Here is a 27,802-nt window from a genome sequence, read left to right as displayed (position 1 = left end):
ATCACTTGAGCCTATGAGTTCACGGGTAACACGGGCAACACAGTGAGACCCCATCTAAAAAATAATTATTATAAAACTGTTTTGTAAGGCCAGGTGCAGTGGCTCACGCCTATAATCCTGGCACTTTGGGACACTGAAGTGGGAAGATTGCTTGAGGCCAGGAACTCAAGACCAGCCTGAGCAACATAGTGAGACCATGTCTCTGTTTTAAAATAATAAAGAAATGAATTAAGAGAAAACAAAGGGAAAAGAAAAGGTCCTTAGCTAACAAACCAGTTACAAAATGGCAATGATGGGAAAGTTTTCACCTTGGCAATTTCTGAGAAGTACTTTAAGTCTTACTACTTAAACTTTACACACGAATAACTATTTTAGAAAATACAAGGCCTGGCGCGGTGGCTCAAGCCTGTAATCCAGCACTTTGGGAGACCAAGGCGGGCAGATCATGAGGTCAGGAGATCGAGACCATGCTGGCTAACGCGGTGAAACCCCGTCTCTACTAAAAAAAAATACAAAAAAATTAGCCGGGCGTGGTGGCGGGCGCCTGTAGTCCCAGCTACTCGGAGAGGCTGAGGCAGGAGAATGGTGTGAACCCAGGAGGTGGAGCTTGCAGTGAGCCAAGATTGCGCCACTGCACTCCAGCCTGGGCGACAGAGCGAGACTCCGTCTCCAAAAAAGAATAAAAAAAAGAAAGAAAATACAAAGTTGCAAATGCAGGAGGGCTGAGCATGATTGCTAGCTCTTAATACATTAAGAGGCAAGATGGAAAAGTTGATGGAAAGCTCAGTATCAAGGTATTACAAATACCTGGCCTCTTTTCTTAGATTTGAAATATATTGTATCCATGAAAAATGATTTCTGGAAGGTTATATCCACTTAGATCAGCTAATTTGTTATCAGGTTTTTGTGGTTGCACACATCAAAGATTCAGGAATATGATATAAAATATTTCCTAGACATTGCACTGTTCTGAACATTACATATAATAAGATGCTGGCACTGCATCTGGGAGCTTAATATTTAAGTTGGACATACTAATGCAATAGACACAAGACATACAGAAATAGACTTCTCTATAAACATGGGCATTTTTAATAAAAAAATGTACATAGGTAAGAAAAGTAAGTACAGAAGAAAGACGAACACGTCCATCTGAGTTAACATTCAACTACCAAGGAAGGTATATACCATCTTCAGCCAGAGATAATAGAATGCTTCAACAATGCTCTGCAGCAAAAACATGTGTAAGACTATTTCTAATTCTAAGGTATGTGGATTTCAGAGGGTTTGTGAATCTCTTGAAAACTGCATGCAAAATTGTCTTATGTATAGATACAAATTTTTCGGAGGCAAGCAAGGGTCTATAGCTTTCAACAAATTTTTAAGAGTATGTAATTCTCAAAAAAATTTTAAAGAGCCACAAATTCAAAGCATTATAAAACCAATTCCAAATATTAAAAAAAAAAAAAAAATCAGGCTGGGTGCAGTGGCTCATGCCTGTAATCCCAGCACTTTGGGAGGCCAAGGCAGATGGATCACTTGATGCCAGGAGACCAGCCTGACCAACATGGCAAAACCCCGTCTCTACTAAAAATACAAAACTTAGCCAGCATGGTGGCATATGCCTATAATCCCAGCTACTCAGGAGGTTGCGGCATGAGAATCACTTGAACCCTGGAGGCAGAGGCTGCAGTGTGCCAAGATCTCACAACTGCATTCCAGCCTGGGTGACACCAAAAAATCAGTGTTGCATGTGGAAACTAAAAAAAAAGAAAGTTATGTAATAAGATGTGGTACAGAAAGGTAAGATCAAAGAACACCTTTCTTATGATAATTAAATTTCTGACTCTGGTCCCAGAATAATTAATATATCAAATATCAAAAGCTTATGTACCATGATTTTGCTTCCTCTGTAAGTGGCACATCTTTATTGTCCATTATATTTTTTCCAAAGAACTAAAGGATCTGCAGCCTCTAGCATGACATACTTTGCATTATCAGGATCGGAAAATAAAATAATTCCTTAAGTCACAAGCTTCCCTGGGCAGTTTTACTACTACCCTTCTGCACAACACATTAAAGGCATATCATACAATTGTTCAGCAGCAAAAGCAAAGTTTACGTGTTACATCTTTTTTTTTCTTCTTTTTTTTTTGAGACAGAGTCTTGCTCTGTCGCCGCCCAGACTAGAGTACAGTGGCGCGATCTCGGCTCACTGCACCCTCTGCCTCCTGGGCTCAAGTGATTCTCCTGTCTCAGCCTCCCAAGTAGCTGGGATTACAGGCACCTGCCACCGCGCCCGGCTAATTTTTGTATTTTCAGTAGAGATGGGGTTTCGCCATGTTGGCCAGACTGGTCTTGAACTCCTGACCTTAGGTGATTCACACGCCTTGGCCTCCCAAAGTGCTAGGATTACAGGTGTGAGCCACCGCACCCAGCCAAAACATGAAACTTATGCAGAATTATTTGCTCTGGGGGGATACAACTGAATTCCACTTTCATAATATTCAATTAAAAAAAAGACCTCATTCTGGCAGAGGTTGCAGTGAGCCGAGATTGTGCCACTGCACTCTAGCCTGGGTGATAGAGTGGCTCCGTCTCAAAGAAAACAAAAACAAACAAACCCCTCATTCTTATGCAAATTCTTAGACCTGGAATCTAGGACTATCATAATCTAACATTATCACAAAAGTTGTTTTTTTTTTTTTAAGATGGAGTCTTGCTCTATCGCTGAGGCTGGAGAGCAGTGGTACGATCTCAGCTCACTGCAACCTCCTCCTTCCGGGTTTAAGGAATTCTCTGCTTCAGCCTCCCAAATAGCTGGGATTACAGGCGCATGCCACCACACCCAGCTAGTTTTTTTGTATTTTCAGTAAAGACGAAGTTTCACCATCTTGGCCAGCCTGGTCTTGAACTCCTGACCTCATGATCGACCCACCTCGGCCTCCCAAAGTGCTTGGATTACAGGCGTGAGCCACCGTGCCCAGCCACAAAAGCAAGTTTTTATTGTCTTAATTCTATTCAAATCTAAGAAAAAAAAATTAACTTTCAAGTACATGTTATTAAAACACTTCATACAGATTATATCACAAGTTTTTTTCAGATAAAGTAAATAAAAATGAATTTATTAAAAAGACCCATTTATCATTTCCCAACACATCAATAACCAAGTAGAAAATGAAAAAAATATATAAAAGCCTGGGCAACATAGTGAGACACTGTCTCTACAAAAAATTTAAAAATTAGCCAGGCGTGATGGCACATACCTGTAGTTCTAGCTACTCTGGAGGCTGAGGTGGGAGGATTGTTTGAGCCCAGGAGTTCAAGGCTGCAGTGAGCCATAATTACACACCTGTGAATAGCGACTGATAGCCACTGCACTCCAGCCTGGGCAACATAGTGAGACTTCCATCTCAAAAAAAAAGACAAGGAACTAATAATTAGGATAGGATATATAAGGAACTCTTGCAAATCAAAGAATAATTTTACCATTTTTCCATGGAAAAATGGGCAAAGATTATAAATAAGTAAATCACAGAAGCAGAAACTCAGCTGACTTACAAGTGTATGAAGAGATCTTCAATCTCAATTAGTAATCAGAGAAATGTAAATTAAAGTAAAACAAACATTATATTGGCAAAGATTTTTAAACATTAGATGATACCAGTTGTTGTTGAGAATATGGGGGAAACAGGAACTTTTATGTACTGCTAGGGGGAATGTAAACTGTTACAGCAGGACATTGGAAGCAACCAATGAATTCGTCACTAGGGAAAATGGTCTGTAACCATGGTGGATCCATATGATGGATTACGCTGCAAGTAACAGCCATTGAAGCCATCAATTACAAATAAATACAGCCACATGGACACATCTCTAAGGTCACTATTGAAGGAAAATTAAGAAAAAAAATGAAGGCAGGGCGCGGTGGCTCACGCCTGTAATCCCAGCACTTTGGGAGGCCGAGGCAGGCAGATCACGAGGTCAGGAGATCAAGACCATCTTGGCTAACACAGTGAAACCTTGTCTCTACTAAAAATACAAAAAAATTAGCCGGGCGCAGTGGCGGGCGCCTGTAATCCCAGCTACTCAGGAGGCTGAGGCAGGAGAATGGCATAAACCCAGGAGGTGGAGCTTGCAGTGGGCCGAGATAGCGCTACTGCAGTCCGGCCTGGTCAAAAGAGCGAGACCCCATCTCAAAAAAAAAAAAAAAAAAAAAAAAAAAAAAAAAAAAAAAAAAAAAAAGAATGAGATCTATAATAGCACTAAATCATCTTGTAATTAAAAAGCACATATACAAAGCAATACTGGGTAACTTATAAAGATATAGGCCAGGTACAGTGGCTTACGCCTGTAATCCCAGCACTTTGGGAGGCCAAGGCAGGTGGATCATTTGAGGTCAGGAGTTCGAGACCTGCCTGGCCAGCATGGTGAAACCCCATCTCTACTAAAAATACAAAAATTAGCAGCGTGTGGTGGATACATGCCTGTAATCCCAGCTACTCGGGAGGCTGGGGCGGGAGAACTGCTTGAACCCTGGAGGCGGAGGTTGCAGTGAGCTGAGATCGTGCCACTGCACTCCAGCCAGGGTGACAGAGTGACGCTCCATCTCAAAATAAAGAAATAAATGAAATGAAAAGGAAAGAAAGAAAGAAAGAAAGAAAGAAAGAAAGAAAGAAAGAAAGAAAAGAAAGAAAGAGAGAAAGAAGGAAGAAAGGAAAGAAAGACATCTAAGATATATCACATATATCAGTGGGTACAAGAGGGTGGGTGGGGTACCAAGGGAGTGGGAAAATCACTACAAAGGGTAAAAGTAGCAAAATACAATGAGAAGGGCTTTGTGCAGCCCATATGTAATAATGTGCTAAGAAGTGGTTAGAAATTTTGAATCGCTCAACTCCTTATACCTGAGGTCCCCCTTTAAAAAGCTCACCCTTCTTATAGACGAAGAAACCAAGACACTAAGTTACAATAATATAAATTAAGCTACCAATGACATCAATAGTCAGCCTTCTATTGATTTTTTTGTTTTTTGAGACGGAGTCTCCCTCTGTAGCCTAGGCTGGAGTGCAGTGGCGAGATCTTGGCTCACCGCAACCTCCACCTCCTAGGTCCTGGTTCAAGCAATTCTCCTGCCTCAGCCTCCCAAGTAGCTGGGATTACAGGCACGTGCCACTATGCCCAGCTAATTTTTGTATTTTTAGTACAGATGGGGTTTCACCATGCTGGCCAGGTTGGTCTTGAACTCCTGACCTCATGATCCACCCACCTCGGCCTCCCAAAGTGCTGGGATTACAAGCGTGAACCACCACGCCAGGTCTCTGCCTTCTATTGATAACACTAACCTGCCCTAGTTATATCTAAAGAGAAATTTACTTTCATACAGATTTCACAGCTTCTCAACAGCCCCATATACCTGAAAAGATAAGAAAATTTGTATATCCTTCCATGAGTCCCTGTGATTCATTCAGGCTGTAGTTTAAGTTTCCTTTCAATTATTCCAAGGAGAATCAGCATGACCAAGCAAAGCAGGTTCCAAAGGCAGGAAGCAGAAGCAATATGATGCTATGGAAGTACCTTTCTGAACAGTCTCTTCTGCCGTTGTAGGGCCTTGGGGCAACCCTTCAATGTAAGTGCTTGGCAACAAGTCTGCTGAGATAGGCTGACCTTGTAGCTTTTGTAGTCTCTCTTGTACAGCACTGGTCAGATCTACATAAGCCTCATCAATGCTGGCACGTTCAATCACAGCAAAACGAGACATTATCTCCATCACTTCAACACTGGCTTCCCGGTACCTAAGAAGTATAAGGATCATTCATGCAGGCAATAAACAGAAGCAACCTTGAGATTGTCTGCTCCACTCCCACCCTGCCATAATGAACAATAATACACATAATCAAGAGACATGTGGCTTAACAGAGACTAGACAATAGTAACTGAAAGGGTCAATGGGCAGGCAGATGGTCAATAATAGAAGCATGGAAAAGGAAGAATCACGGAGGCAAACATTTTTAGCACAATGCCAGAACTACCAAGGCAGAAAGCATTCAGACTATGAACACGTCTATATGACAAGGAACTCTCTAAAAAACAAAGAAATGCCTCAAGTTTGTGTATTACTGTGATCACCTATTCCTTTCATTTTCATATATCCACCAAGAAATCTGCTTCTAATTTTGTCTTTAAAAAAAAAGGGTAATTTACAGGCAACACTGCAGTGATCAGTGAACCAGAGTATATGGTCTTCCCCAGGATAGTATTTCTCACCATAAATTAACAAACTGGCATATGGATTTTATACTTCAGTCAATGGTGAGTTTGGTTAACATGTGAACTGGTCATCACCACATACACACACATGCCTTAACCAACCATTGATGGATATACTAATATTCAAATTATCAAGTTGAAGATAAGCACCTAGAATGTGGTGATGTGTCTGGGCAGGCAGACAACCTTCCTCAGGGTATACATACCAATCTCACCATATGTCTTCTATTCAAACTTTAATAAGCACCTCTTCTGGTTCTATACCTAGTTTTCTATGACAATATACAGATATTTTCTTTTTTTTCTTTTTTCTTTTTCGAGATGAAGTCTCGCTCTTGTCTCCCAGGCTGGAGTGCAACAGTGGCATCTCGCCTCACTGCAACCTCCACCTCCCGGGTTCAAGCGATTATCCTGCCTCAGCCTCCCGAGTAGCTGGGATTATAGGCACCTGCCACCACACCCGGTGAATTTTTTTGTATTTTTAGTAGAGACGGGGTTTCACCATGTTGGCCAGGCTGATCTCGAGTTCCTGACCTCAGGTGATCCTACTGCCTCGGCCTCCCCAAGTGCTGGGATTATAGGCGTGAGCCACCACATCCGGCCAATATACAGATATTTTCTTTGCTTTGGTTTGTACCTGCTTTGTAGTGTCCAGTTCTTCGTTCCTATTGACTTTATATTTACCATAAAAATGAAAACATTGGTACCTCTTCACCATGACACCCATAAAAACTAATATAATTATTGTTCTAAAACATTCTCAAATTAGAGAATGAAAAGAAATACTTAGGCCGGGCGCGGTGGCTCACGCTTGTAATCCCAGCACTTTGGGAGGCCGAGGCGGGCGGATCACGAGGTCAGGAGATCAAGACCACGGTGAAACCCCGTCTCTACTAAAAAATACAAAAAATTAGCCGGGCGTGGTGGCGGGCGCCTGTAGTCCCAGCTACTCGGAGAGGCTGAGGCAGGAGAATGGCGTGAACCCGGGAGGCGGAGCTTGCAGTGAGCCGAGATTGCGCCACTGCACTCCAGCCTAGGTGACAGAGCAAGACTCCGTCTCAAAAAAAAAAAAAAAAAAAGAAAGAAAAGAAATACTTGACTTTTTTTTTTTTTTTAATCATTATTTGAGCTAGGAAGAGGATAGGCCTCAAAGAAAATAAAGAGCAAGACCGGGCACAGCGGTTCACACCTGTAATCCCAGCACTTTGGGAGGCAGAGGTGGGTGGATCACCTGAGGTCAGGAGTTTGAGACCAGCCTGACCAACGTGGAGAAACCCCATTTCTACTAAAAATACAAAATTAGCCGGCATGGTGGCACATGACTGTAATCCCAGCTACTCGGGAGGCTGAGGCAGGAGAATCACTTGAACCCAAGAGGTGGAGGTTGTGGTCAGCCGAGATTGCACCATTGCACCCTAGCCTGCACCATTGCACCCTAGCCTGGGCAACAAGAGTGAAACTCCGTCCCCCACCCACAAAAAAAAAAAAAAAAAAAAGAATAAAAAGAAAAGAAAGAGCAATATACTCACACACACAGCCAGGAAACGATACTTGTAATATTGTGAAATATATATTGGGTCTTCATCCCAGTTTCCCGGCATACAACTCCAAAAATCCTTGGAATCACCCAAGTTTTGTCTTTTTGTATGCTAATGTTGACTAATAGCTTCAGGATAGGGCAGGTCACCAAAAAGACCAAAGCATAATTAGAGGGTTGGGACTTTTGGCCCCACCCCCTCAACTTCTGGGGAGGTGAGAGGAGGAGAGGTGCTGCAGGTCAAGTTGATCACCCATAGCCAATGGTTTAATCAGTCACAAGTACATAAGGGAGCCTCCCTAAAAACCCAAGAGGACAGGGTCCAGAGAGGTTCCAAATAGCTGTAATAGTAGAGATTACTGGAGGGTGGCTCACCCAGGGAGGGCATGAAAGCTCTGCACCCTTTCTCACATGCCTTGCTCTATATATCTCTTCATCATCATCTTTTTTTTGACAGGATCTCACTGTTGCCCAGGTTGGATGCAGTGGTTTGATCATAACTCTGCAACCACAAACTCCTGGGCTCAAGCGATCCTCCCACCTCAGCTACCCGAGTAGCTGGGACTAGAGCTGCACAACACCATGTCTAGCTAATTTTGTGTGTGTGTGTGTGTGTTTTTTTTTTAATTTTGGTAGAGATGAGGTCTTACTATGTTGCCCAGGCTGGTCTCAAACTCCTGAGCTCAAGCAATCCTCCTGTCTCAGCCTCCCAAAGTGCTAGGATTACAGGCGTGAGCCACCATGCCCAACCTATCTGTATCCTTCGTAATATCCTTTATAATAAACCAATAAACATAAGTATTCTCCTGAGTTCTGTGAGTCGCTTCAGCAAACTAAGCAAATCCGAAGAGGGGGTTGTGGGAACCCCAACTTAAAGCCAGCTGTTCAGATGTTCTGAAGGCCTGGACTTGTGATGGAAAGGAAGGAGGGGGTGTTCTTGTGGTATTGAGCCCTCAACATGTGGAATCTGATGCCATCTCCAGGTAGACAGTGTTGGAATTGACTGGGAGGACATGCAGCTGGTGTCTGCTGATTGGTGTGTGGGGAAATACTTCCACACCTTTGGTCACAGATGTCTTCTGTGTTGATTGTTCTTGTGGTGTGAGAGGAGAGGAAAACCATAGTTTGAGTTTTTCTAAAACAATACTCTATTTCAGTGCTTCCTCACAGCCTCTTGAGCAAATCACTGCAAGGTATTTTTAAGAGTATTTGGAAAACTTAATCTTCAGTCAAGTCTATCTTCTTTTCTACCAATAATTCCAATGTGGGTCTGGCTATGCCACTCTACCTTTAGACTTCTAATTCATAGAATTAGAATTAGAATTCAGAAGCATGTCAGGTCCTGAGTCAAAGCTTGATTCCTATACCACAACACATAGTATACTGTACCTTGAGAACATAGATACTAGAATCTTAAAAAACAGATGTGAATCCTCAGTCTTTCACTTAGCTGTCTGAACTTTTTTCTTTCTTGAGACGGGGTCTCACTCTGTCACCCAGACTGGAGTGCAGTGGTGTGATCTGGGCCCACTGCAACCTCTGCCTCCCAGGCTCAAGCAATCCTCTCACCTCAGCCTCGAGTAGCCGGGACTGCAAGTGTGTGCCATCATGCCTGGCTAATTTTTGTATTTCCTGTTAGAGATGGGGTTTCCCCATGTTGCCCAGGCTGGTCTCCTGGACTCAAGTGATCTGCCCGCCTCAGCCTCCCTAAATGCTAGGATTACAGGCATGAGCCATCACCCCTAGCCTAACTTAAATTATTTAACTTCTCTGAACTTGATTCCTTATCTGTGAAGGGGGAGTAATATTAGTACCTACCTTATAACAATGTCAGATTTAATAGAGATATTGCCTATAGAGAGCTTAACACTGTGCCTGGCATGTGATAATATGTTCAATACATATTAGCTGTTAGGATTAAAGGCTGGGGTTTGTGCCTACCTCTGACTTAGCTATGCTGACACATATCCCCCATTCCAAGTCAAAACTTCTAATATTTGCGGAGAGATAGCTTAATCTAAAAACAAAGAAATCTCCCTTGATATTGTTCAATTATAGCAACTAATTCCTGATATTGTACTAGAATGTCAGTTTGACTCAGCCTTTCCTGGAAAAATTCTCAGTTTCACAGTCAATTTTTCAAATACTTTAGATTTTTGGACGGAGAACATGGGAATTGGTATTGTCTTAATCTAACCAATTTTGAACAATTAAGGAACTGAATAGATATCAAAGGCGGCAACTCTTACATGGTATAATGGTTTTGAACTGTCCCCAAAACACAATATTAAAATCTGTTTTTCATTTCACAGAGACAAGATGGCTAACCAAAAACAATTTTTTCAGGTGTTATTTACACGAAACAAATTCAAAACACCAGTTCCTAGCCTCATGGAGTATTATTTTCGACTCCTTTATGTCTCCTTAAATAATGTTTTTTTCTTACTTGGTGAGGTTTGCTTTCCCACGGGACTCACGAACTTGTGCCAGTAGAAGATCTGGACATAACTTCTTAGCATCATCTGCCCACATACTTCTAGTGACCCCAAATGCACGAGCTTCATAACTCACTGCAATTATTCTAAGGTTAGAAAAAAAAGGAAACAGAAAACATATTATATGATCACAAGCAAAAACAAGTAACATTTAACACAAGTAATCTATAAACATATTAGAAACTTTTTGACCACAGATGCCATCATTCAATCCAAAACGAAGCAGTTCAGAAATCTCAAAAATAGGGCTAGGGACAGTGGCTCATGCTGGCAATTCCCATACTTTGGGAGGCCAAGGCAGAAGGACTGCTTGAGGCCAGGAGTTCAAGACCTGCCTGGGCAATATAGTGAGCCCTGCCCCCCCAACCAATCCCCATCTCTACCCACCCCCGCAAAAATAAAATCAGCTTGGCATGGTGGGGCGCTCCTGTAGTTCTAACTACTTGGGAGAATGAAGAGGGATGATCACTTGAGCCCAGGTCAAAGCTGCTGTGAGCTGATGGTGCCACTGCACTCTGGATGGGACAATAGAGAAAGGCCCTGTCACCACCACCACCACAACAAAGGACCTGCCACAGTGCCACTGTGTTACCACTGAATAGTTGTGACAATAACAATGATACATACCCACCACCCTTCCATGATTTGTACTGTACAACTGCACAAGGTTTATTCCTCAAATGAGGATTTTGCCGCTGCTCCACTTGAACAAAAAAACAGTCCATGTCCACGAGAGCAACCACTCGATCCTGTCCAGTAGCCATTTTTCTGTAACACAACATTTTATGGGCAGTTAGAAAAACACCTAATCCAAAATGCCAGGGAAAACTGTAATTCCATTCTTTTACTGATGAGCTACCATGAGCATGGGAGCATGGAAACTAACAAGAATGAAATAGGCATTTAAATATACAGGTTGAGTATCCCTTATCTGAAATGGCTGGGATCCAAAGTGCTTGAGATTTTGCATTTTTTTCAAATTTTGCAATATTTGCATTATAATCACCAGTTAAGCATCCGTAATCCAAAAATCCTAAACCAACAAAGCTCTAATAAACATTTCCTTTGAATGCTGTGTTGGTGCAAAAAAATTTTTGGATTTTGGAAGATTTCAAATTTCAGATTAGAGATATCCTGAGTGGAAAAAACAGTTTTTAAGATTCTTTCACTCAACAACAATCAACAAGGTAGACTTCTGTGACCAAATGTGTGAGGATTTCTCCCTGCCAACAAACAAGCAATCAATTCTGCAGCAGACACCAAGTGGGTATCCTCCAATTTGAGTCTGACATTATCTACCTGGAGAAAGCGTCAGATCTCACAGGTTGATGGCTCAGTCCCACAAGACTGCCCCCTACTTCTGATGCCAATCACAAGCCACAGGTTGTTTTACCTGTGCTTCTAACTGACTGGATATAAATTGGGAATCTCATGAGCCCCTCTTTGGGTTCAGTTAATTTGCTAGAGTGGGTCACAGAACTCAGGGAATCAAATTTACTAGTTTATTATAAAGTATATACAGATGAAGAGATACACATGGCAAGGCATGCCCCCCCTGGGAACACCACTCTCCAGGAACCTCTTTTTTTTCCTATCCAGAAGCTCTTCGAACCCTCTCCTCTTGGGCCTTTTATGGAGACTTCATTGATAGGCATGACTGACACCTGTGTAGAAATGTGACTGGACAAAAAAGATATGATCTAATACTAACAGACTAGGGAAACCCAGCAAGGCCTGTACAGATTCTTCCTGGCCTCTCTGGCTAGCATTCCTTCCTCCAGGGTATGGGGTAGGAACTCTTCTGAAATGAAAGTCTTATGACCCATAATCAGAAAGGCAGGGGAAGATTAGAGTCCTGCTTTGGGCAGGTGAAAGGAGGGCAGGAGAAGGTCAGAGAGAGATTCTGTTTTCGGAGGCTTGCTTCAAGAGCTCCAACATTATAACGAAAGCTAGGGGAGTTATGAGCTAGGAACCGTGGACAAAAATTAACATACATATATCACAATATCACAGATACTCAACCTGTACTGCTGGCATAAGAATAAATTAGTATAATTTTATGAAGGCAATAGGTATTAAAAGCTTTAAAAATACTTATCCTTAAAAGAACTGACCACAAAATACAAACATAGCCAATTGGCACATAAAAATAGGCTCACCATCATTAGTCATGGGGAAATGGAAATTAAAATGCACATCACCAGGGGAAGAGAACCAATATTGAATCTAGTTGACAGACAAATCTCAAGTATAAATTCAGAGAAAAGAGAAGGAGAAAATAATATATAACATCATAGCATTCATGAAAAATGTCAACCTTTTACTCTGAAATACTTTGACTTACAGAAAATTGCAAAAATGGTAGAGTTCTCCTACTCCCAGTTTCCTGATGTTAACATCTTACTTAACACAATTATCAAAATTTAAAAGCAAACATTGGTATATTATTAACTACGTACTTTACTCCCTCCCAATCTGTGGCATTTCCTCGGTTGTTCCTTGTTTTTCATGACCATGACGCTTTTTTTTTTTTTTTTTTTGAGACAAAGTATTGCTCTTGTCCCCCCAGGCTGGAGTGCAATGGCTTTATCTCGGCTCACTGCAACCTCCGCCTCCTGGGCTCAAGCGACTCTTCTGCCTCAGCCTCCCGAGTAGCTGGCATTACAAGCGCCTGCCACCATGCCAGCTAATTCTTGTATTTTTAGTAGAGACGGGGTTTCACTGTATTGGCGAGGCTTGTCTCGAACTCCTGACCTCAGGTGATCCGCCTGCCTCGGCCTCCCAAAGTGCTGGGATTACAGGTGTGAGCCACCGCACCCGCCGAGAAGAGTATTAGTCAGTTTTTTTTTTTTTTTTTTTTTTTTTTTTTTGTCACCCAGGCTGGAATGCAGTGGAGCGATCTCGGCTCACTGCAAGCTCTGCCTCCCGGGTTCATGCCATTCTCCTGCCTCAGTCTCCCGAGTAGCTGGGACCACAGGCGTCTGCCACCACGCCCGGCTAATTTTTTTTTTTTTTTGTATTTTTAGTAGAGACGGGGTTTCACCATCTTAGCCAAGATGGTCTCGATCTCCTGACCTCATGATCCGCCCGCCTCGGCCTCCCAAAGTGCTGGGATTACAGACGTGAGCCACCTCACCCGGCCTGGTCAGTTATTTTGAGAATGTCTCTTAATTTGGGTTTGTCTGATGTTTTCGTATGATTAAGATTATGCATTTTGGGCAAGAATATAATGGCAGTGATGGGGCGGGTGAAAGACATGCTGTCAATATACCTTATTACCTATTTAACCATGATCAGTGAAATGTTTTTTGCCACATTTGTCATTATACGTGTCATTACTATTTTTCCTTTTGTAACTTAAAAATATCAAAGATACTTTCAGACGGCAAACATCCTGTTTCTCTTCAACCTTTCAATCACTAAGCACCCATCAGTGGCTCGTGCCTATAACAATTACTTTGTAGCATTCCGTGATTTTTCTACCATTCATGTAAATTTCTTAAACACAAGAGAAAACTCAATCTAACAGATAAACATATAAAAAGGTAGCTTGGAAGAACAAACCCTACATGCTTGAGAGTGGATGCTGTCTATTATTTAACATTTTTAGTAATCTGGAAGAAGAAATATAAAGCAGTGGCTCCCAAAATTTGCTATATATTAAAATCACCTGGGAATCTGTACTTTTTTTTTTTTTGAGACGGAGTCTTGCTCTGTCGCCCAGGCTGGAGTGCAATGGCACAATCTCGGTTCACTGCAACCTCCGCCTCCCGGGTTCACGCCATTCTCCTGCCTCAGCCTCCCGAGTAGCTGGGATTACACAGGTGCGCACCACCCCGCCCGGCTTTTTTGTATTTTTAGTAAAGATGGGGTTTTGCCATGTTGGCCAGGCTGCTTTAAATACTATTGATATTTGACTTCCACAACTATATATACTAACTTAATTGGTATTGGTATGACCTGGGCATGAGTTTTTTGTTGTTGTTGTTGTTGTTTTTGAGATAGAGTGTCGCTCTTGTTGTGCAGGCTGGAGTACAATGGCACAGTCTCGGCTCACTGCAACCTCTGCCTCCCGGGTTCAAGCGATTCTCGTGCCTTGGCCTCCCAGGTAGCTGGGACTACAGGCGCACGCCACCACGCCCGGCTAATTTTTGTATTTCGAGTAGAGACGGGGTTTCGCCATGTTGGCCAGGCTAGCCTCTAACTCCACCTCGGCCTTCCAAAGTGCTGGGATTAGAGGCGTGAGTCACCGCGATCAGCCTAGCATGGGGATTTTTTTTTTTTTTCTAGACAGAGTCTCGGTCTGTCACCCAGGCTGGATGGAGTGCAGTGGTGAGATCTCAGCTCACTGCAACCTTCACCTCCCGGATTCAAGTGATTCCTCTGCCTCAGCCTCCCCATTAGCTGGGACTACAGGCACGTGCCACCCCACCCAGCTAATTTTTTGTATTTTTAGTAGAGACGGGGTTTCACCGTGTTAGCCAGGATGGTCTCGATCTCCTGACCTCGTGTTCCGCCCGCCTCGGCCTCCCAAAGTGCTGGGATTACAGGCGTGTGCCACCGCGCCGGGCCGGGGATTTTTAAAAGCTCTCCAGGTAATTCCAATATGCAGCAGTTTGGGAGCCAAGACCTAAATAAGACAATCGAAACACCAGCAATCCATGATTTAAATACGAGAAACACAGGTTATACAGTTGAGTGAGCACCAACTGTATTCTAAAAAAAGTTTTTCAAAAACTAACATTCATCTTGAAAAAAAACGTGTCTTACAACTGCAAAGCAGGAAGGTGAGTGGAAAGAAAAATAATTAAAATCAGAGCAGTCAAAGCATTAATTCCTTATAAATTCCAATCGACGCCTAAAACAGGCAGAATGTGGTATTTTAAACATTTACAAGTTAAAACCATAACATGCCAGAAATCTCTCTACTTTGAAGTGGCTTTTCAGTAGTACTGGAACAGATTGAGCCAACAAATAGTATTGTCACAGAAAAAAACACAGGCTAAGCACCATATTAGATCCAAATACCAGAAGTGGAGCAGGAATAGGAAGCAGTGATTTATGTTCAGCACACAATTTACGAAGCACACAATCACAAAAACAGACATGCAGACTTTAACTGATAATAAAGCTATTGAGGTTTTCCGTTTATGTATTTATTCGAGAAAGCAAGAGATTTATTTATTTATTTTTGAGATGGAGTTTCGCTCTGTCGCCCAGGCTGGAGTGCAAAGGCGCGATCTCGGCTCACTGAACCTCCCGGGTTCAAGCGATTCTCCCACCTCAGCCTCCCGAGTAGCTGAGATTACAGGCGCGCGCCGCCACGCCTGTATAAAAATACTAAAAATGCAAACATAATTTTTGTATTTTTAGTAGAGACGGGGTTTCACCGTGTTGGCGAGGCTGGTCTCGAACTCCAGACCTCAGGAGATCCACCCGCCTCTGCCTCCCAAAGTGCTGGGATTACAGGCGTGAGCCACCGCGCCCGGCCAAGAGCTTTATAAAGATGGAAAATGAAGAAGACTTTCTGCCCAAGCCATGCTTTTGGATAAGGATTACACTACTTTGAAATCTTATACATAGCACTTGGCCAATTATCAAAACTGCACAAGCCTTCACTGATTGCAATTATTCCCTTTAAACATCTCGAGTTACCCCAATCCGCACAAAACAAGTTTAGTGCCCACCAGGTAATAACACATCCAGGAAAATAATTCCAAGAGAGAGGTTTAAGAACTGCAGGAAAAACATACTTTTTTCTACAAGAAAAATCTTAGAAGACAGTACCAGGGCCTTATCCCGTTAGCATGATTTATATTTCACGTAACGTTGGCCCAGTCACTGCTACATTATAAAACCAATAGCCAAGGCAACATAGAAAGTCTGAACACAGGGACAGCGAACGGTTCTAAATTTTCTTACCAAGGTAACAAACACCTGGCAAAACTGCCAGCAGCGGTTGCCGAAAATGCTGGGCTCGGTGCCCACTGGAAGGAAAATGGAAGGACTCTTGAATATCTTTTCGCCTTTCTGGGAGCGGTCCAGTGAGTTTCGAGCGAGATTTATTCCCTGTGACGACAGAGAAACCGAGAAGGGATCATAAAGGATCCTGCCCGGGCAACCGTCCCCCCAGCAGGGATCAGCCGAGAGCGGCGCGCCCAGCAACGACGCCGCCAGGCTGAGGTCTGACAGCGCGCCCGCTGCGAAGGGCCGTTGACGCGGCTGCGCACCGCGGCTCTTCCGCCTCCCGCCCCGCCCACCTAAGTTCAACCTTCACACGGGAGCCACCACTTCCGCGGGCGCGTGCGCAGTGGCGGGCCGGGCGCGTGCGCAGCGCCGGCTTCTTCCTAGCGCGAGCTGCGGCTCACGCTCCTCCTCCAGCTTCCCACCCCCGCCTGTCCGCCGCGGCCCGGTACCAACGGGTGGTCTCGCCGAGGGAGCTGTCGTGCCTCGTGGTCCCGGGACTGCAGTGGTGTGCGCTCTCGGCGCGTGGCGCTAGGCGTGGCGCTAGGCATGGCGATGGATCAAGTAAACGCGCTGTGCGAGCAGCTGGTGAAAGCGGTGACGGTCATGATGGACCCCAACTCCACCCAGCGCTACCGGCTGGAAGCCCTCAAGGTAGCTGGGGTCCTGGCGTCCTGGGCCGGTCCCGACACCCTCTCCCAGCCCCAGCAGCTCCGGCGCCGCCTGTAACTGGGGTAGTCTCCCGCCCACGCGGCCCCTGGACCTCCTTTCCCAACTCCCCGGGACCTTCCCCTCGCGGCCCTCCGCGCCTCTCCCAAACCCCTGCCTTCTCTACTCGCTGCTCCTGTCCTTTGCCTGGGACACTCCGGTACCTAGCTGCTTCTCATCTCGCCGCAGCTTCCCACAGCCCTCTCCTCCCCCTTTCCTCGCTTCTGTGCACTCTTGTCCGCAACACGACCCTCGTCCATTTTCATTCCCCAAGCCCGACATCCCCTCGCCTTCCCGAGGCGCACGTGTATATCCCGCCCCCAACACCAGCTTCATTCTTTACGGTCTCTCCTGCACTAAAACGTTTTCCTGCTGGCCCACTCCCCTGACCCGAACTGACCGAGCTCCAGCCCCTCTGGTACCCTTATGCTTATATCCTTTAACATCTCTCGCTAACTTTCGTTTGTGTCTTGGACATTTTCCGGGGAAATTCTCGCACCCCTACTTCTCCCATGTTTTTGAGTGTAATTTTTTTAGGCTATTTTGCGCAAAGATAACTTCTACCACTTACTTTGCATTTTAACAAGGGCACTTTGGTTTCCTGAAAGGAGTTTGCTTGAGACCAGAATGCTCTGCTCTTGGTACTGACTTATGTTGCAGTTTGGGGGTGCTAATACAATTCAAGCTTACTTGCCCATAAAACAACGTGTGTGGGCTGTGAGAAATGGCCATTTAGGAGAAAATACTTGTGCTGTACATTTTTAAAGTGATGTTAACTTCAAAAAAGAGAGTGACCACCACTTGGAGAAAATGTTACAATATGTAGATGTATGCCACAGGGTTTGGAATCAGAAACAATTGGGTTCTATTAGTTTGGTTTTTATTATTAATATTTAAAATAGACACAAAAGTGGAGAGAATACGACAGTGATTCTGCATGTTCCTGTCACCTAAATTCAGCAATTAAAGATTTTACCGCATTTACTTTTTCCACTGCCTATCCTCTCTCCCTGCCTCGAAGGTTTTTAAAAGAAACCCTAGAAATTGTTATTTCACCCCTATGTACATCAGGGGAATGTCTCTAACATAATTTCTTATTCCTTTGTGTCCATTTTTTTCCAACACTAGTAGGGCTACTGTTGGCCATAGCATGGAAGAAATCTGGAACCATCACGCTGGAAAGAATGTTTATCAGTTCTTTATTCATAATATATATGTATATAATATATATACATAAAATAGAGTGAACACCACTTGGAGGAAATGTTTTGTATATGTATAACATTTTACATATTTTATATTTTTATTTTTATATTAAATATATTTTAAAAGCAACTGTGCTTGGAGATCCATATAATATTGATCTAGGTTTTGCAACTTTAAACATGTAGCTTAGGTTGGAGTTTCTTTTTGAGATAGGATCACACTCTGGTTGTCCAGGGTGGCATGCAGTGGTGAGATCTCGGCTCACTCCAGCCTTGATTTCCCGAGCTCAAGTGATTCTCCTACCACATCAGCCTCCTGAGTAGCTGGGATTACAGGCACCTGCCACCATGCCCGGCTAGTTTTAAAAAATATTTTTAGTAGGCCGGGCGCAGTGGCTCACGCCTGTAATCCCAACACTTTGGGAGGCCAAGGCAGGTGGATCACCTGAGGTCAGGAGTTCAAGACCAGCCTAGTCAACATGATGAAACCCCGTTTCTACTAAAAATAAAAAAATTAGCTGGGTGTGGTGGCTTGCACTTGTAGTCCCAGCTACTTGGGCTCGGGAGACCAAGGCAGGAGAACTGCTTGAACCTGGGAGGCAGAGGTTGCAGTGAGCCGAGATCATGCCATTGCACTCCAGCCTGGGCGACAGAGTGAGACTCCGTCTCAAAAAAAAAAAAAAACATATATATATATATGTATATATTTAGTAGAGATGGGGTTTTGCCATGTTGCCTAGGCTAGTCTCGAACTCCTAGACTCAAGTAGTCCACCCATCTCAGCCTCCCAGAGTGCTGGGACAGGTGTGAGCCACTGCACCCGGCCCTGGTTGGAGATTCTTAAGATGAAATTCTTTTAGTCCCTATTCTCTCAGCCCTTGAAAGGAAACACTAACTTTTCTTCTTTCAGTTTTGTGAAGAGTTTAAAGAAAAGTGTCCTATCTGTGTCCCCTGTGGCTTGAGGTTGGCTGAGAAAACACAAATTGCCATCGTCAGACATTTTGGCCTTCAGATCCTGGAACACGTTGTCAAGTAAGGAGCTCTTGGACATTACCACTGAAGTCTGAGAGAACAGATCTTTCTATCTTATATAACCTATAGAGATGCTGTTTAGGTGAGTAGAGAAGAGCAATCTCCAAGAAGAAAGGAATGATCCCCTAGATGTTATCAGAACCTCACAGGAGCTCTCATTCAAGATTTAACCTTTCTTTTCTTCAGTTTCTTCATCCATGTAAAGTGTGTGGTACATATTACCCATTCAACAAATATTACCTGCCATTTAGCCAATACTTTACTGAGCTCTGACTATATGCCAGTAGCCCTCGAAGCCTTTTTAGAGTAATGCAATGTATAGGTCAGTGAATCTCTGATTAGGCACTGTGGCTTTCTTTTTTCTCTCTCTCTTTCTGAGTTTATGTGCCTTCTCTGGATGGTACATCCAAAGCAGGATTATATGAGAATAACTGAAAACCCATCCTAACTTGATTGTCCTACCCTCAACACCTATCAGAAGAGGTAGCCTTTAAGACTTAGCCATAGTTTTTCCGGAATTGTTTTGTAAGCCAGCACAGAAAATGAGTGATGTCAAAATTGCATTTTCTGAAAAGCAAGTACATTGTTGCAGTTGACCTAGATATATATTCACTTTTGGCACATCAGTAAAATCATGAGGAAAAGCTGACGTGTGGTACAAATCTTGTGCAGATTCCAGTTAATAGACCACTGCATACATAAAACCTTTTCCCAAGAAGTTTTCTGTTAGTATTTTGGTTAAATGTAGATCATTTTTGCCCGTTCGTTGACGGGTACAGAATCAAAAGTATAATTTCTTAATGAAATCTCCAGCGTAATCAAATGTAGAAATCCATGCTATTCTCTTGTAAAGACAAGACTTCTAAAGTGGTTCTATTGACTTTATGCATTTTGGTGGCCAGGTTTCGGTGGAACGGCATGTCTCGATTGGAGAAGGTGTATCTGAAGAACAGTGTCATGGAGCTGATTGCAAATGTAAGGAATGGGTGGTTGGGAGACATGTTTCCAAGGTAGTTTAGGCAAAGCGTGACTTCTTCAATAGAGAGTTTGTGTAAAAATTCACTGGTTCTAAATAGGTCAGACAGCACAAGAAATCATAATTCAGGCCAGGCACAGTGACTCACACCTGTAATTCCAGTGCTTTGGGAAGCTGAGGTAGGAGGATCACCTGCATCTAAGAATTCGAGAGCAGCTTGGGCAATGCAGTGAGACCCCATCTCTACCAAAAATACAAAAATTAGCTGAGCGTGGTGGCGCATGTCTGTGGCCCAGCTACTCAGGAGGCTGAGGTGGGAGGATTGTCTGAGCCCAAGAGGTCCAGGCTGCAGTGAGCTGTGATGGTGCCATGGTGCTCCAGCCTGTGCAACAGAGCAAGACCTTATCTCCAAAGGAAAAAAAAAACCAGAAAGCACAATTCAGCATATGTCTCTTACTAGGTTTAATTAATCACACTTATGTATTGACTTCTGTTTTTTAAATTATAAAGACAGGGCAGAGGGGATTAAATATTTTCAACAAATCAAGATTCTTGGATCTAAATTAGATTGAAACACTGTTTTATTTTCTTTTATTCCAAACAACTACTATGTGATACTAATGATGAAAAACATGCAGAATTTTAAGTATGCAGAATGAATTTGTTTCAAGTATTAGAATATATGACTTTTTTTTTTTTTTTTTGAGACAGGGTCTCTGTTGCTCAGGCTGGATTGCATTAGCATGATCATAGCTCACTGCAGCCTCGAACTCCTGGGCTCAAGTGATCTTCTCACCTTAGCCTCCCAAGTAGCTGGGATTATAGGCATGTGGTACCATGCCCAGCTAATTTTGTTTTTGTTTTTAGAGAGACAGGGTCTCACTATGTTTCCCATGCTAGTCTGGTCACAAACCCCTGGCCTCAAGCAATCCTCCCACCTTGGCTTTCCAAAATGCTGAGATTACAGGTGTGATGACTGGATGACTGTCTCTTTAAACACAAAACAGAATATGAATTTAAACATGTTCAAAATTGTAGCCTTTTTTCTTTCTTGGTTTTTTTAAATAAAAGACATGAGAGATGGGATCTTCTAATACTTCTGCGTCTTCTAGTATTAGAACTATTGGTAAAATATTCATTTGCCCCTTCATACCCTTCCATTTTACCAGCTACTCACTGTACTCCTTATTTCTATACCCTTCCTCCCTGACCTTCTGCAAACTGAAGCAATCAATATGAGAATCTTTTCATTTTGTAAAGAATAATGATGTCATCCTAGCTCTCTATATGACAGCCTTTTTATTAGGTGATGCAACCCTCACTTAAGCTTTAAGTAGAAGAGTGATTAGCGAGAATGCAGGACAAGTGACTCAGGCATGAAGAACAGGTTCATTTTTTCTGTTTGGTTTAAAAGTAGGCCTGCTGATAAATTTTGTACAACTCTACAGCCCAGCTTTTTTCTGGAATTCTGGAATCCAATCTTGCCTATCTCTTAATATCTCTTGTTCTTTTTCAGGGAACATTGAACATGTTGGAAGAGGAGAACCATATTAAAGATGCTCTGTCTCGAATTGTAGTGGAAATGATCAAGCGAGAGTGGCCACAGCATTGGCCTGACATGCTAATAGAATTGGACACCCTTTCCAAACAAGGGGTATGAAACACAGCTATATCAGTTTGGTATACTTTTCCTTGGAACAAACTTCAGGGTTTGTTGTTTGATTTTGTTTGTGGTTTTTTTTTTTTTTTTTGGCAACAGAAAATAGCCTTTGGATATACATAAAATGAAAAGATATTTTAGTTTTTAACTAGCTTATTTCTATTGGTATAGGAAACACAGACAGAATTGGTGATGTTTATCCTTTTGCGACTGGCAGAGGATGTAGTGACTTTTCAGACACTTCCCCCTCAAAGAAGAAGGGACATCCAGCAAACATTAACCCAGAACATGGAAAGAATCTTCAGTTTTCTGCTTAACACACTTCAAGAAAATGTAAACAAGTATCAGCAAGTGGTAAGGGATACCCCTACTATAACATTTCTGTTTTCCAATATGAGTGTTTTTGATTAATCTTACAGTAAGGAACTAGGGTGTCTAGGTCAGCAAAATGAAAGCCTATTTTATAAGCAAAAAAAATAAAAAACTAGGAAATGACAGAAAAACTGGAGCTCATTTTCTTTATTTCTTTTTTTTTTTTTTTTGAGACGGAGGCTCGCTCTGTCACCTAGGCTGGAGTGCAGTGGCATGATCTCGGCTCACTGCAACCTCTGCCTCCCAGGTTCAAGCAATTCTCCTGCCTCAGCCTCCCAAGTAGCTGGGACTACAGGCGCCCGCCACCACACCCGGCTAATTTTTTGTATTTCTAGTAGAGATGGGGTTTCACCGTGTTAGCCAGGATGGTCTCGATCTCCTGACCTCGTGATCCGCCCGCCTCCCAAAGTGCTGGGATTATAGGTGTGAGCCACCGCGCCTGGCCTTCTTTTTTTTTTTAAAAAAGAGATAGGAATCTTGGCTTACTGCAACCTCCACCTCCTGGGATTACAGGCATGTGCCACCACACCCGGCTAATTTTTGTATTTTTAGTAGAGATGGAGTTTCGCTGTGTTAGCAAGGCTAGTCTCAAACTCCTGACCTCAGGTGGTCTACCCACCTTGCTTTCCCAAAGTGCTCAGATTATAGGTGTGAGCCACCGAGTCCAGCCATAGGTGTTATTCTTAATTTTATTTTCAGAAGGGTTCGTTAGGAAAATACTAATTTATTTATTTATTTATTTTTTTATTTTTTTTTTTGAGAGGGAGTCTCACTCTGTCACCCATGCTGGAGTGCAATGGCACAGTCTCGGCTCACTGCACCCTCTGCCTCCTGGGTTCAAGCGATTCTCCTGCCTCAGCCTCCCGGGTAGCTGAGATTACCGGTGCCTGCCACCATGCCCATCAAATTTTTGTATTTTAGTAGAGATGGTGTTTCACCGTGTTGGTCAGGCTGGTCTTAAACTCCTGAACTCAAATAATCCGCCTACCTTGGTCTCCCAAAGTGCTGGGATTGTAGGTGTGAGCCACCGCGCCTGGCCTAATTTTATATGCTTGTAAGTTAACATTATGTGCCTTTGTATGGATTTGAAATATAAGGATAAAAATCAACCATATTTGTGTATTCACTGAATAGCCACTATTTTGATGTATTTAATATCATATATATATGTATATACGTGTGTATATATATATGTATGTATATATGTGTGTGTGTGTATATATATATGTATGTATATTATGTGTGTATATATATATATATTTTTTTTTGAGATGGAGTTTGACTTTTGTTGCCCAGGCTGGAGTGCAGTAGTGCGGTCTTGGTTCACTGCAAACCTCCGCCTCCCAGGTTCGAGTGATTCTCCCGCCTCAGCTTCCCAAGTAGCTGGGATTACAGGCATGCGCCAGCACACCGGCTAATTTTTGTAATTTTAGTAGAGGTGGGGTTTCACCATGTTGGCCGGACTGGTCTCAAACCCCTGACCTCAGGTGATCCACCCGCCTTGGCCTCCCAGACTGCTGGGATTACAGGCATGAGCCACCACGCCTGGCCAGCATCCAGTATTTTTGAGTACATGGTTTTCATATAGTTATGCTATACATACATGATCATAAATTGTATTCATTTAATTATGCTTCTGACTTTACTTGTTCTCCCTAGGGGAATATCAATTATGCATGCTTAGTAAAGTTGTGTTATTTTCCAAGATTAAAAATTGCATATATTTAAGAATCATTATTCAAGGGCATTGATGGGGGGGGTAGAAAGTTATTATGTGGTCTTTTGCTTATTAAAAACACTGGATCTTTATACTTCTTTCAGAAGACAGATACTTCTCAGGAGTCAAAGGTAAGAGCTCTTTATAAAGTTCGAAGGAGACCTTTGAACCTTTCAGGTGAGGGGATACGTGCCCCTAGTGGATGGTGACCTCAGCTTTGCTTGTGTTGTATTGTTTTGGAGACAGGTCTTACTGTTGCCCAGGCTGGAGTGCAGTTGTGTGGTCTCAGCTCACTGCAGCCATGACCTCCCCAGCTCAAGTGATCCTCTCACCTCAACTTCATGAGTAGCTGGGAATATAGGTGCACACCACCATGCCCAGCTAATACTTTCTATAGAAACAGGGTCTCAGTGTGTTGCCCAGGCTAGTATCAAACTCCTGGCTTCAAGTGATCCTCCAGCCTCGACCTCCCAAAGTGACTGTGGGCCACTGCATCTGTCGTTTGTTGTTTTTGTTTTTGTTTTTGTTTTGAGACGGAGTCTTGCTCAGTTGCCCGGGCTGGAGTGCAGTGGCGCGATCTCGACTCACTGTAAGCTCCACCTCCTGGGTTCACGCCATTCTCCTCTCTCAGCCTCCCGAGTAGCTGGGACTACAGGCGCCCGCCACCATGCCTGGCTAGTTTTTTGTATTTTTAGTAGAGACGGGGTTTCACTGTGTTAGCCAGGATAGTCTCAATCTCCTGACCTCATGATCCGCCCTTCTCAACTTCCCAAAGTGCTGGGATTACAGGTGTGAGCCACCACGCCCGGCCTGTCCTTTGTTTTATTTTTGATCACTGAGCTATGGTGGAAGGGAAGTAAAAAAAAAAAAGAAAAACTTCCTTTTTTTTTTTTTTTTGACACAGGGTCTTACTTTGTCACCCAGGCTAGAGTACAGTGACGCAAACATGGCTCACTGCAGCTTCAACATCCAGGGTTCAAGTGAGCCTTACCTCAGCCTCATGAGTAGCTGGGACTATAGATGCATACCATCATGCCTGGCTAATTTTTGTAGTTTTTTGGTTTGGGTATTTTTTTCTTTTTCTTTTTTTTTTTTTTTGGTAGACACTAGTTTTGCCATGTTGCCCAGGCTAGTCTTTAACTCCTGGGCTCAGCTGATCCACCCACCTTAGCCTCCCAAAGTGCTGGGATTGCAGGTGTGTGCCACTGCGCCCAGCCTTGGGATGTAAAATGATAAGATTTGGGGTTTTGTGAAAAAGATAAAATGGCCACACATGCCAGTATGGTCTTATCTATGGATGTTGAGAATGCCATTGTTTGAGAAGTGATTGTGTTCCCTACCTGTGACTGTTGCGTGAGTATATTCTTAAAAAATAATTTTCTTAGAATTAGAAAATAGGAGTTCAGTTATAACCACAGGTTCCTTACCTGTTACCAAGGACTTCATGGTCCAAAGTTATTTCTTTTCTGGTAGGCGCAAGCAAACTGTCGAGTAGGAGTTGCAGCATTGAATACTCTAGCAGGCTATATTGACTGGGTGTCTATGAGTCACATCACTGCTGAAAACTGTAAACTCCTGGAGATACTGTGTTTGCTGTTGAATGAACAGGAACTTCAGTTGGGAGCCGCTGAGTGTCTTCTCATTGCAGTCAGCAGAAAAGTAAGTTACCACTTCAAACTGACTTATCCTCAGAGTCTCTGAAGTAGGCCGTGTATGTGTTTAATTGCATGTTGTGGGAGAAAGTCATTTAAAGGTTTGGGTTTTTTTCCTTGGGGCCAACTTACTGCCTGCTTCCAACCCCCTTGGACAGGAGTTTGCCAATATTCAAGGGATCCTTTGGCAGAATGTGGAGATTTATCAGGCTGCATGGTTCTTGAAACAGCCATGATACTTGGCAATTTACAGTTAACAGATGAAAGTAAATGTTTAAAGCTTGCTTAATGAATGTCAAGGAATCTTGGATGGTGGCTACACTAGGTTGTCTTTTTTTTTTTTTTTTTTTTTTTCATTGAGACAGTCTTGCTCTGTCACCCAGGCTGGAGCACAGTGGCGTGATGTGGGCTCACTGCAACGTCCGCCTCCCAGGTTCAAGCAATTCTCCTGCCTCAGCTTCCCGAGTAGCTGGGACTATAGGCACATGCCACCATGCCCGACTGATTTTTGTATTTTTTAGTAGAGATGAGGTTTCGCCATGTTAGCCAGGCTCGTCTCGAACTCCTGACCTCAAGTGATCTGCCCTCCTCAGCCTCCTAAAGTGCTGGCATTACAGACGTGAGCCACTGTGCCCAGCCTATATCTGTCTTGGCTAACCAATGGAACTATGACTCTTTTCTCCATAGGAATATTATCTACAAATGAAATTTACTTTGCTGTCATATCAGCATTATTGCCCAACACACACATTTATTTATTTATTTTTATTTATTTATTTATTTTTTGAGACAGTGTCTCGTTCTGTCGTCTAGGCTGGAGTGCAGTGGTGCAATCTCAGCTCAGCGCAACCTCCATCTGCCGGGTTCAAGCAATTCTGCCTCAGCCTCCTCAGTAGCTGGGATTACAGACGTGTGCCACCACACCCAGCTAATTTTTGTATTTTTTAGTAGGGACGGGGTTTCACTATGTTGGCCAGGCTGGTCTCGAACTTTTGACCTCAAGTGATCCACCTGCTTTGACCTCCCAAAGTGCTAGGATTGCAGGTGTGAGCCACGGCACCTGGCCTAATTTTTGTATTTTTTAGTAGAGACAGGGTTTCACCATGTTGGCCAGGCTGATCTCGAACTGATCTCAGGTGTTGTTCTGCCTCGTCCTCCCAAAGTGCTGGGATTACAGGCGTGAGCCACCGCACTCAGCCTGCCCAACACATTTAAAAATGTAAGTTTATGCTTTTTCACTAAACTGATAGTTTTGACAAAAAATATGTAAGTTTATCCAGATTTGGTTTTAAAGAGTTGGGCTTCTTTCTAGTGTTTCACTAAACCCTGGGGTATATAAGAAATTATAAAGTCAATATATTTGATTATATACTTACAGAAGATGTCGGTACTTTGAAGTATAGTTTATATGACTGTGTTTCCCTAAAATTGGGTCTAGGGCAAGTTGGAAGACCGGAAGCCCTTGATGGTCTTATTTGGAGATGTTGCCATGCATTATATACTCTCCGCTGCACAGTGAGTATCTTTACTTTTCAGTGTGTTTTCTAATTTCTTTGTCATTTTTCTATCTTATTTGGATTTATCTGAAGTTCTTTTTTTTTTTTTTTTTTTTTTTTTTTGAGCTGGATCTCGCTCTCGCCCTGTCACCCAGGCTGGAGTGCAGTGGCGCGATCTTGGCTCACCACAACCTCCGTCTCCTGGAATCAAGCGATTCTCCTGCCTCAGCCTCCCAAGTAGCTGGGATTACAGGTGCACCACCATGCCTGGCTAATTTTTCTATTTTTAGTCAAGACAAGGTTTTGCCATGTTGACCACGCTGGTCTCAAATTCTTGACCTCAGGTGGTCTACCTGCCTCAGCTTCCCAAAGTGCTGGGATTACAGGCATGAGCCCCTGTGCCCACCTGAAGTTCTTATTTAAATGCTAGCTGTCAATCGACAGTGTTTTTGGATAAGAAAATGAGGCATTGGCCAGATGTGGTGGCTCACACCTGTAATCCCAGCACTTTGGGAGGCCAAGGCAGGTGGATCACTTGAGGCCAGGAGTTTGAGACCAGCCTGGCCAACATAGTGAAACCCCATCTCTACTAAAATACAAAAATTAGCCAGACCTGGTGGCGCACGCCTGTAATCCCAGCTACTGAGGAGGCTGAGGCAGGAGAATATCTTGAACCTGGGAGGCAGAGGTTGCTGTGAGCCAAGATCACGCCACTGCA

General features: G+C 43.3%; 2 protein-coding genes across 4 annotated transcripts in view; one reads left to right on the top strand and one right to left on the bottom strand.

Annotated features, from left to right (window-relative positions):
• Positions 1-16,575, bottom strand: part of POLH (DNA polymerase eta) — a 43,701-nt gene extending 27,126 nt beyond the window's left edge. For 2 of the 3 annotated variants that reach the window (XM_030796092.1, XM_030796095.1), the window contains exons 1-4: positions 16,225-16,575; positions 10,930-11,070; positions 10,254-10,388; positions 5,578-5,795 (exon numbers count right to left, since the gene is read on the bottom strand). In XM_030796092.1, the coding sequence (XP_030651952.1) occupies positions 5,578-5,795; positions 10,254-10,388; positions 10,930-11,066 (490 nt within the window). In that variant the 5' untranslated portion in view covers positions 11,067-11,070; positions 16,225-16,575. The remainder of the gene's footprint in view (positions 1-5,577; positions 5,796-10,253; positions 10,389-10,929; positions 11,071-16,224) is intronic. The other variant, XM_030796093.1, reaches the window with a different exon arrangement.
• A 16-nt stretch (positions 16,576-16,591) lies between these two features.
• XPO5 (exportin 5) overlaps positions 16,592-27,802 on the top strand; it is a 49,560-nt gene continuing 38,349 nt past the window's right edge. The window contains exons 1-8 of the mRNA XM_030796085.1: positions 16,592-16,920; positions 19,090-19,211; positions 20,114-20,186; positions 21,704-21,841; positions 22,019-22,201; positions 24,041-24,067; positions 25,410-25,595; positions 27,027-27,103. Coding sequence (XP_030651945.1) covers positions 16,816-16,920; positions 19,090-19,211; positions 20,114-20,186; positions 21,704-21,841; positions 22,019-22,201; positions 24,041-24,067; positions 25,410-25,595; positions 27,027-27,103 — 911 coding nt within the window. The 5' untranslated portion in view covers positions 16,592-16,815. The remainder of the gene's footprint in view (positions 16,921-19,089; positions 19,212-20,113; positions 20,187-21,703; positions 21,842-22,018; positions 22,202-24,040; positions 24,068-25,409; positions 25,596-27,026; positions 27,104-27,802) is intronic.

The sequence above is a fragment of the Nomascus leucogenys genome, chromosome 17 (genome assembly GCF_006542625.1).
Source record: "Nomascus leucogenys isolate Asia chromosome 17, Asia_NLE_v1, whole genome shotgun sequence".
Classification (NCBI taxonomy): Eukaryota; Metazoa; Chordata; class Mammalia; order Primates; family Hylobatidae; genus Nomascus; species Nomascus leucogenys.
Note: the sequence above shows the minus strand (reverse complement) of the source record. Positions and strands in the feature narration are given on the sequence as shown.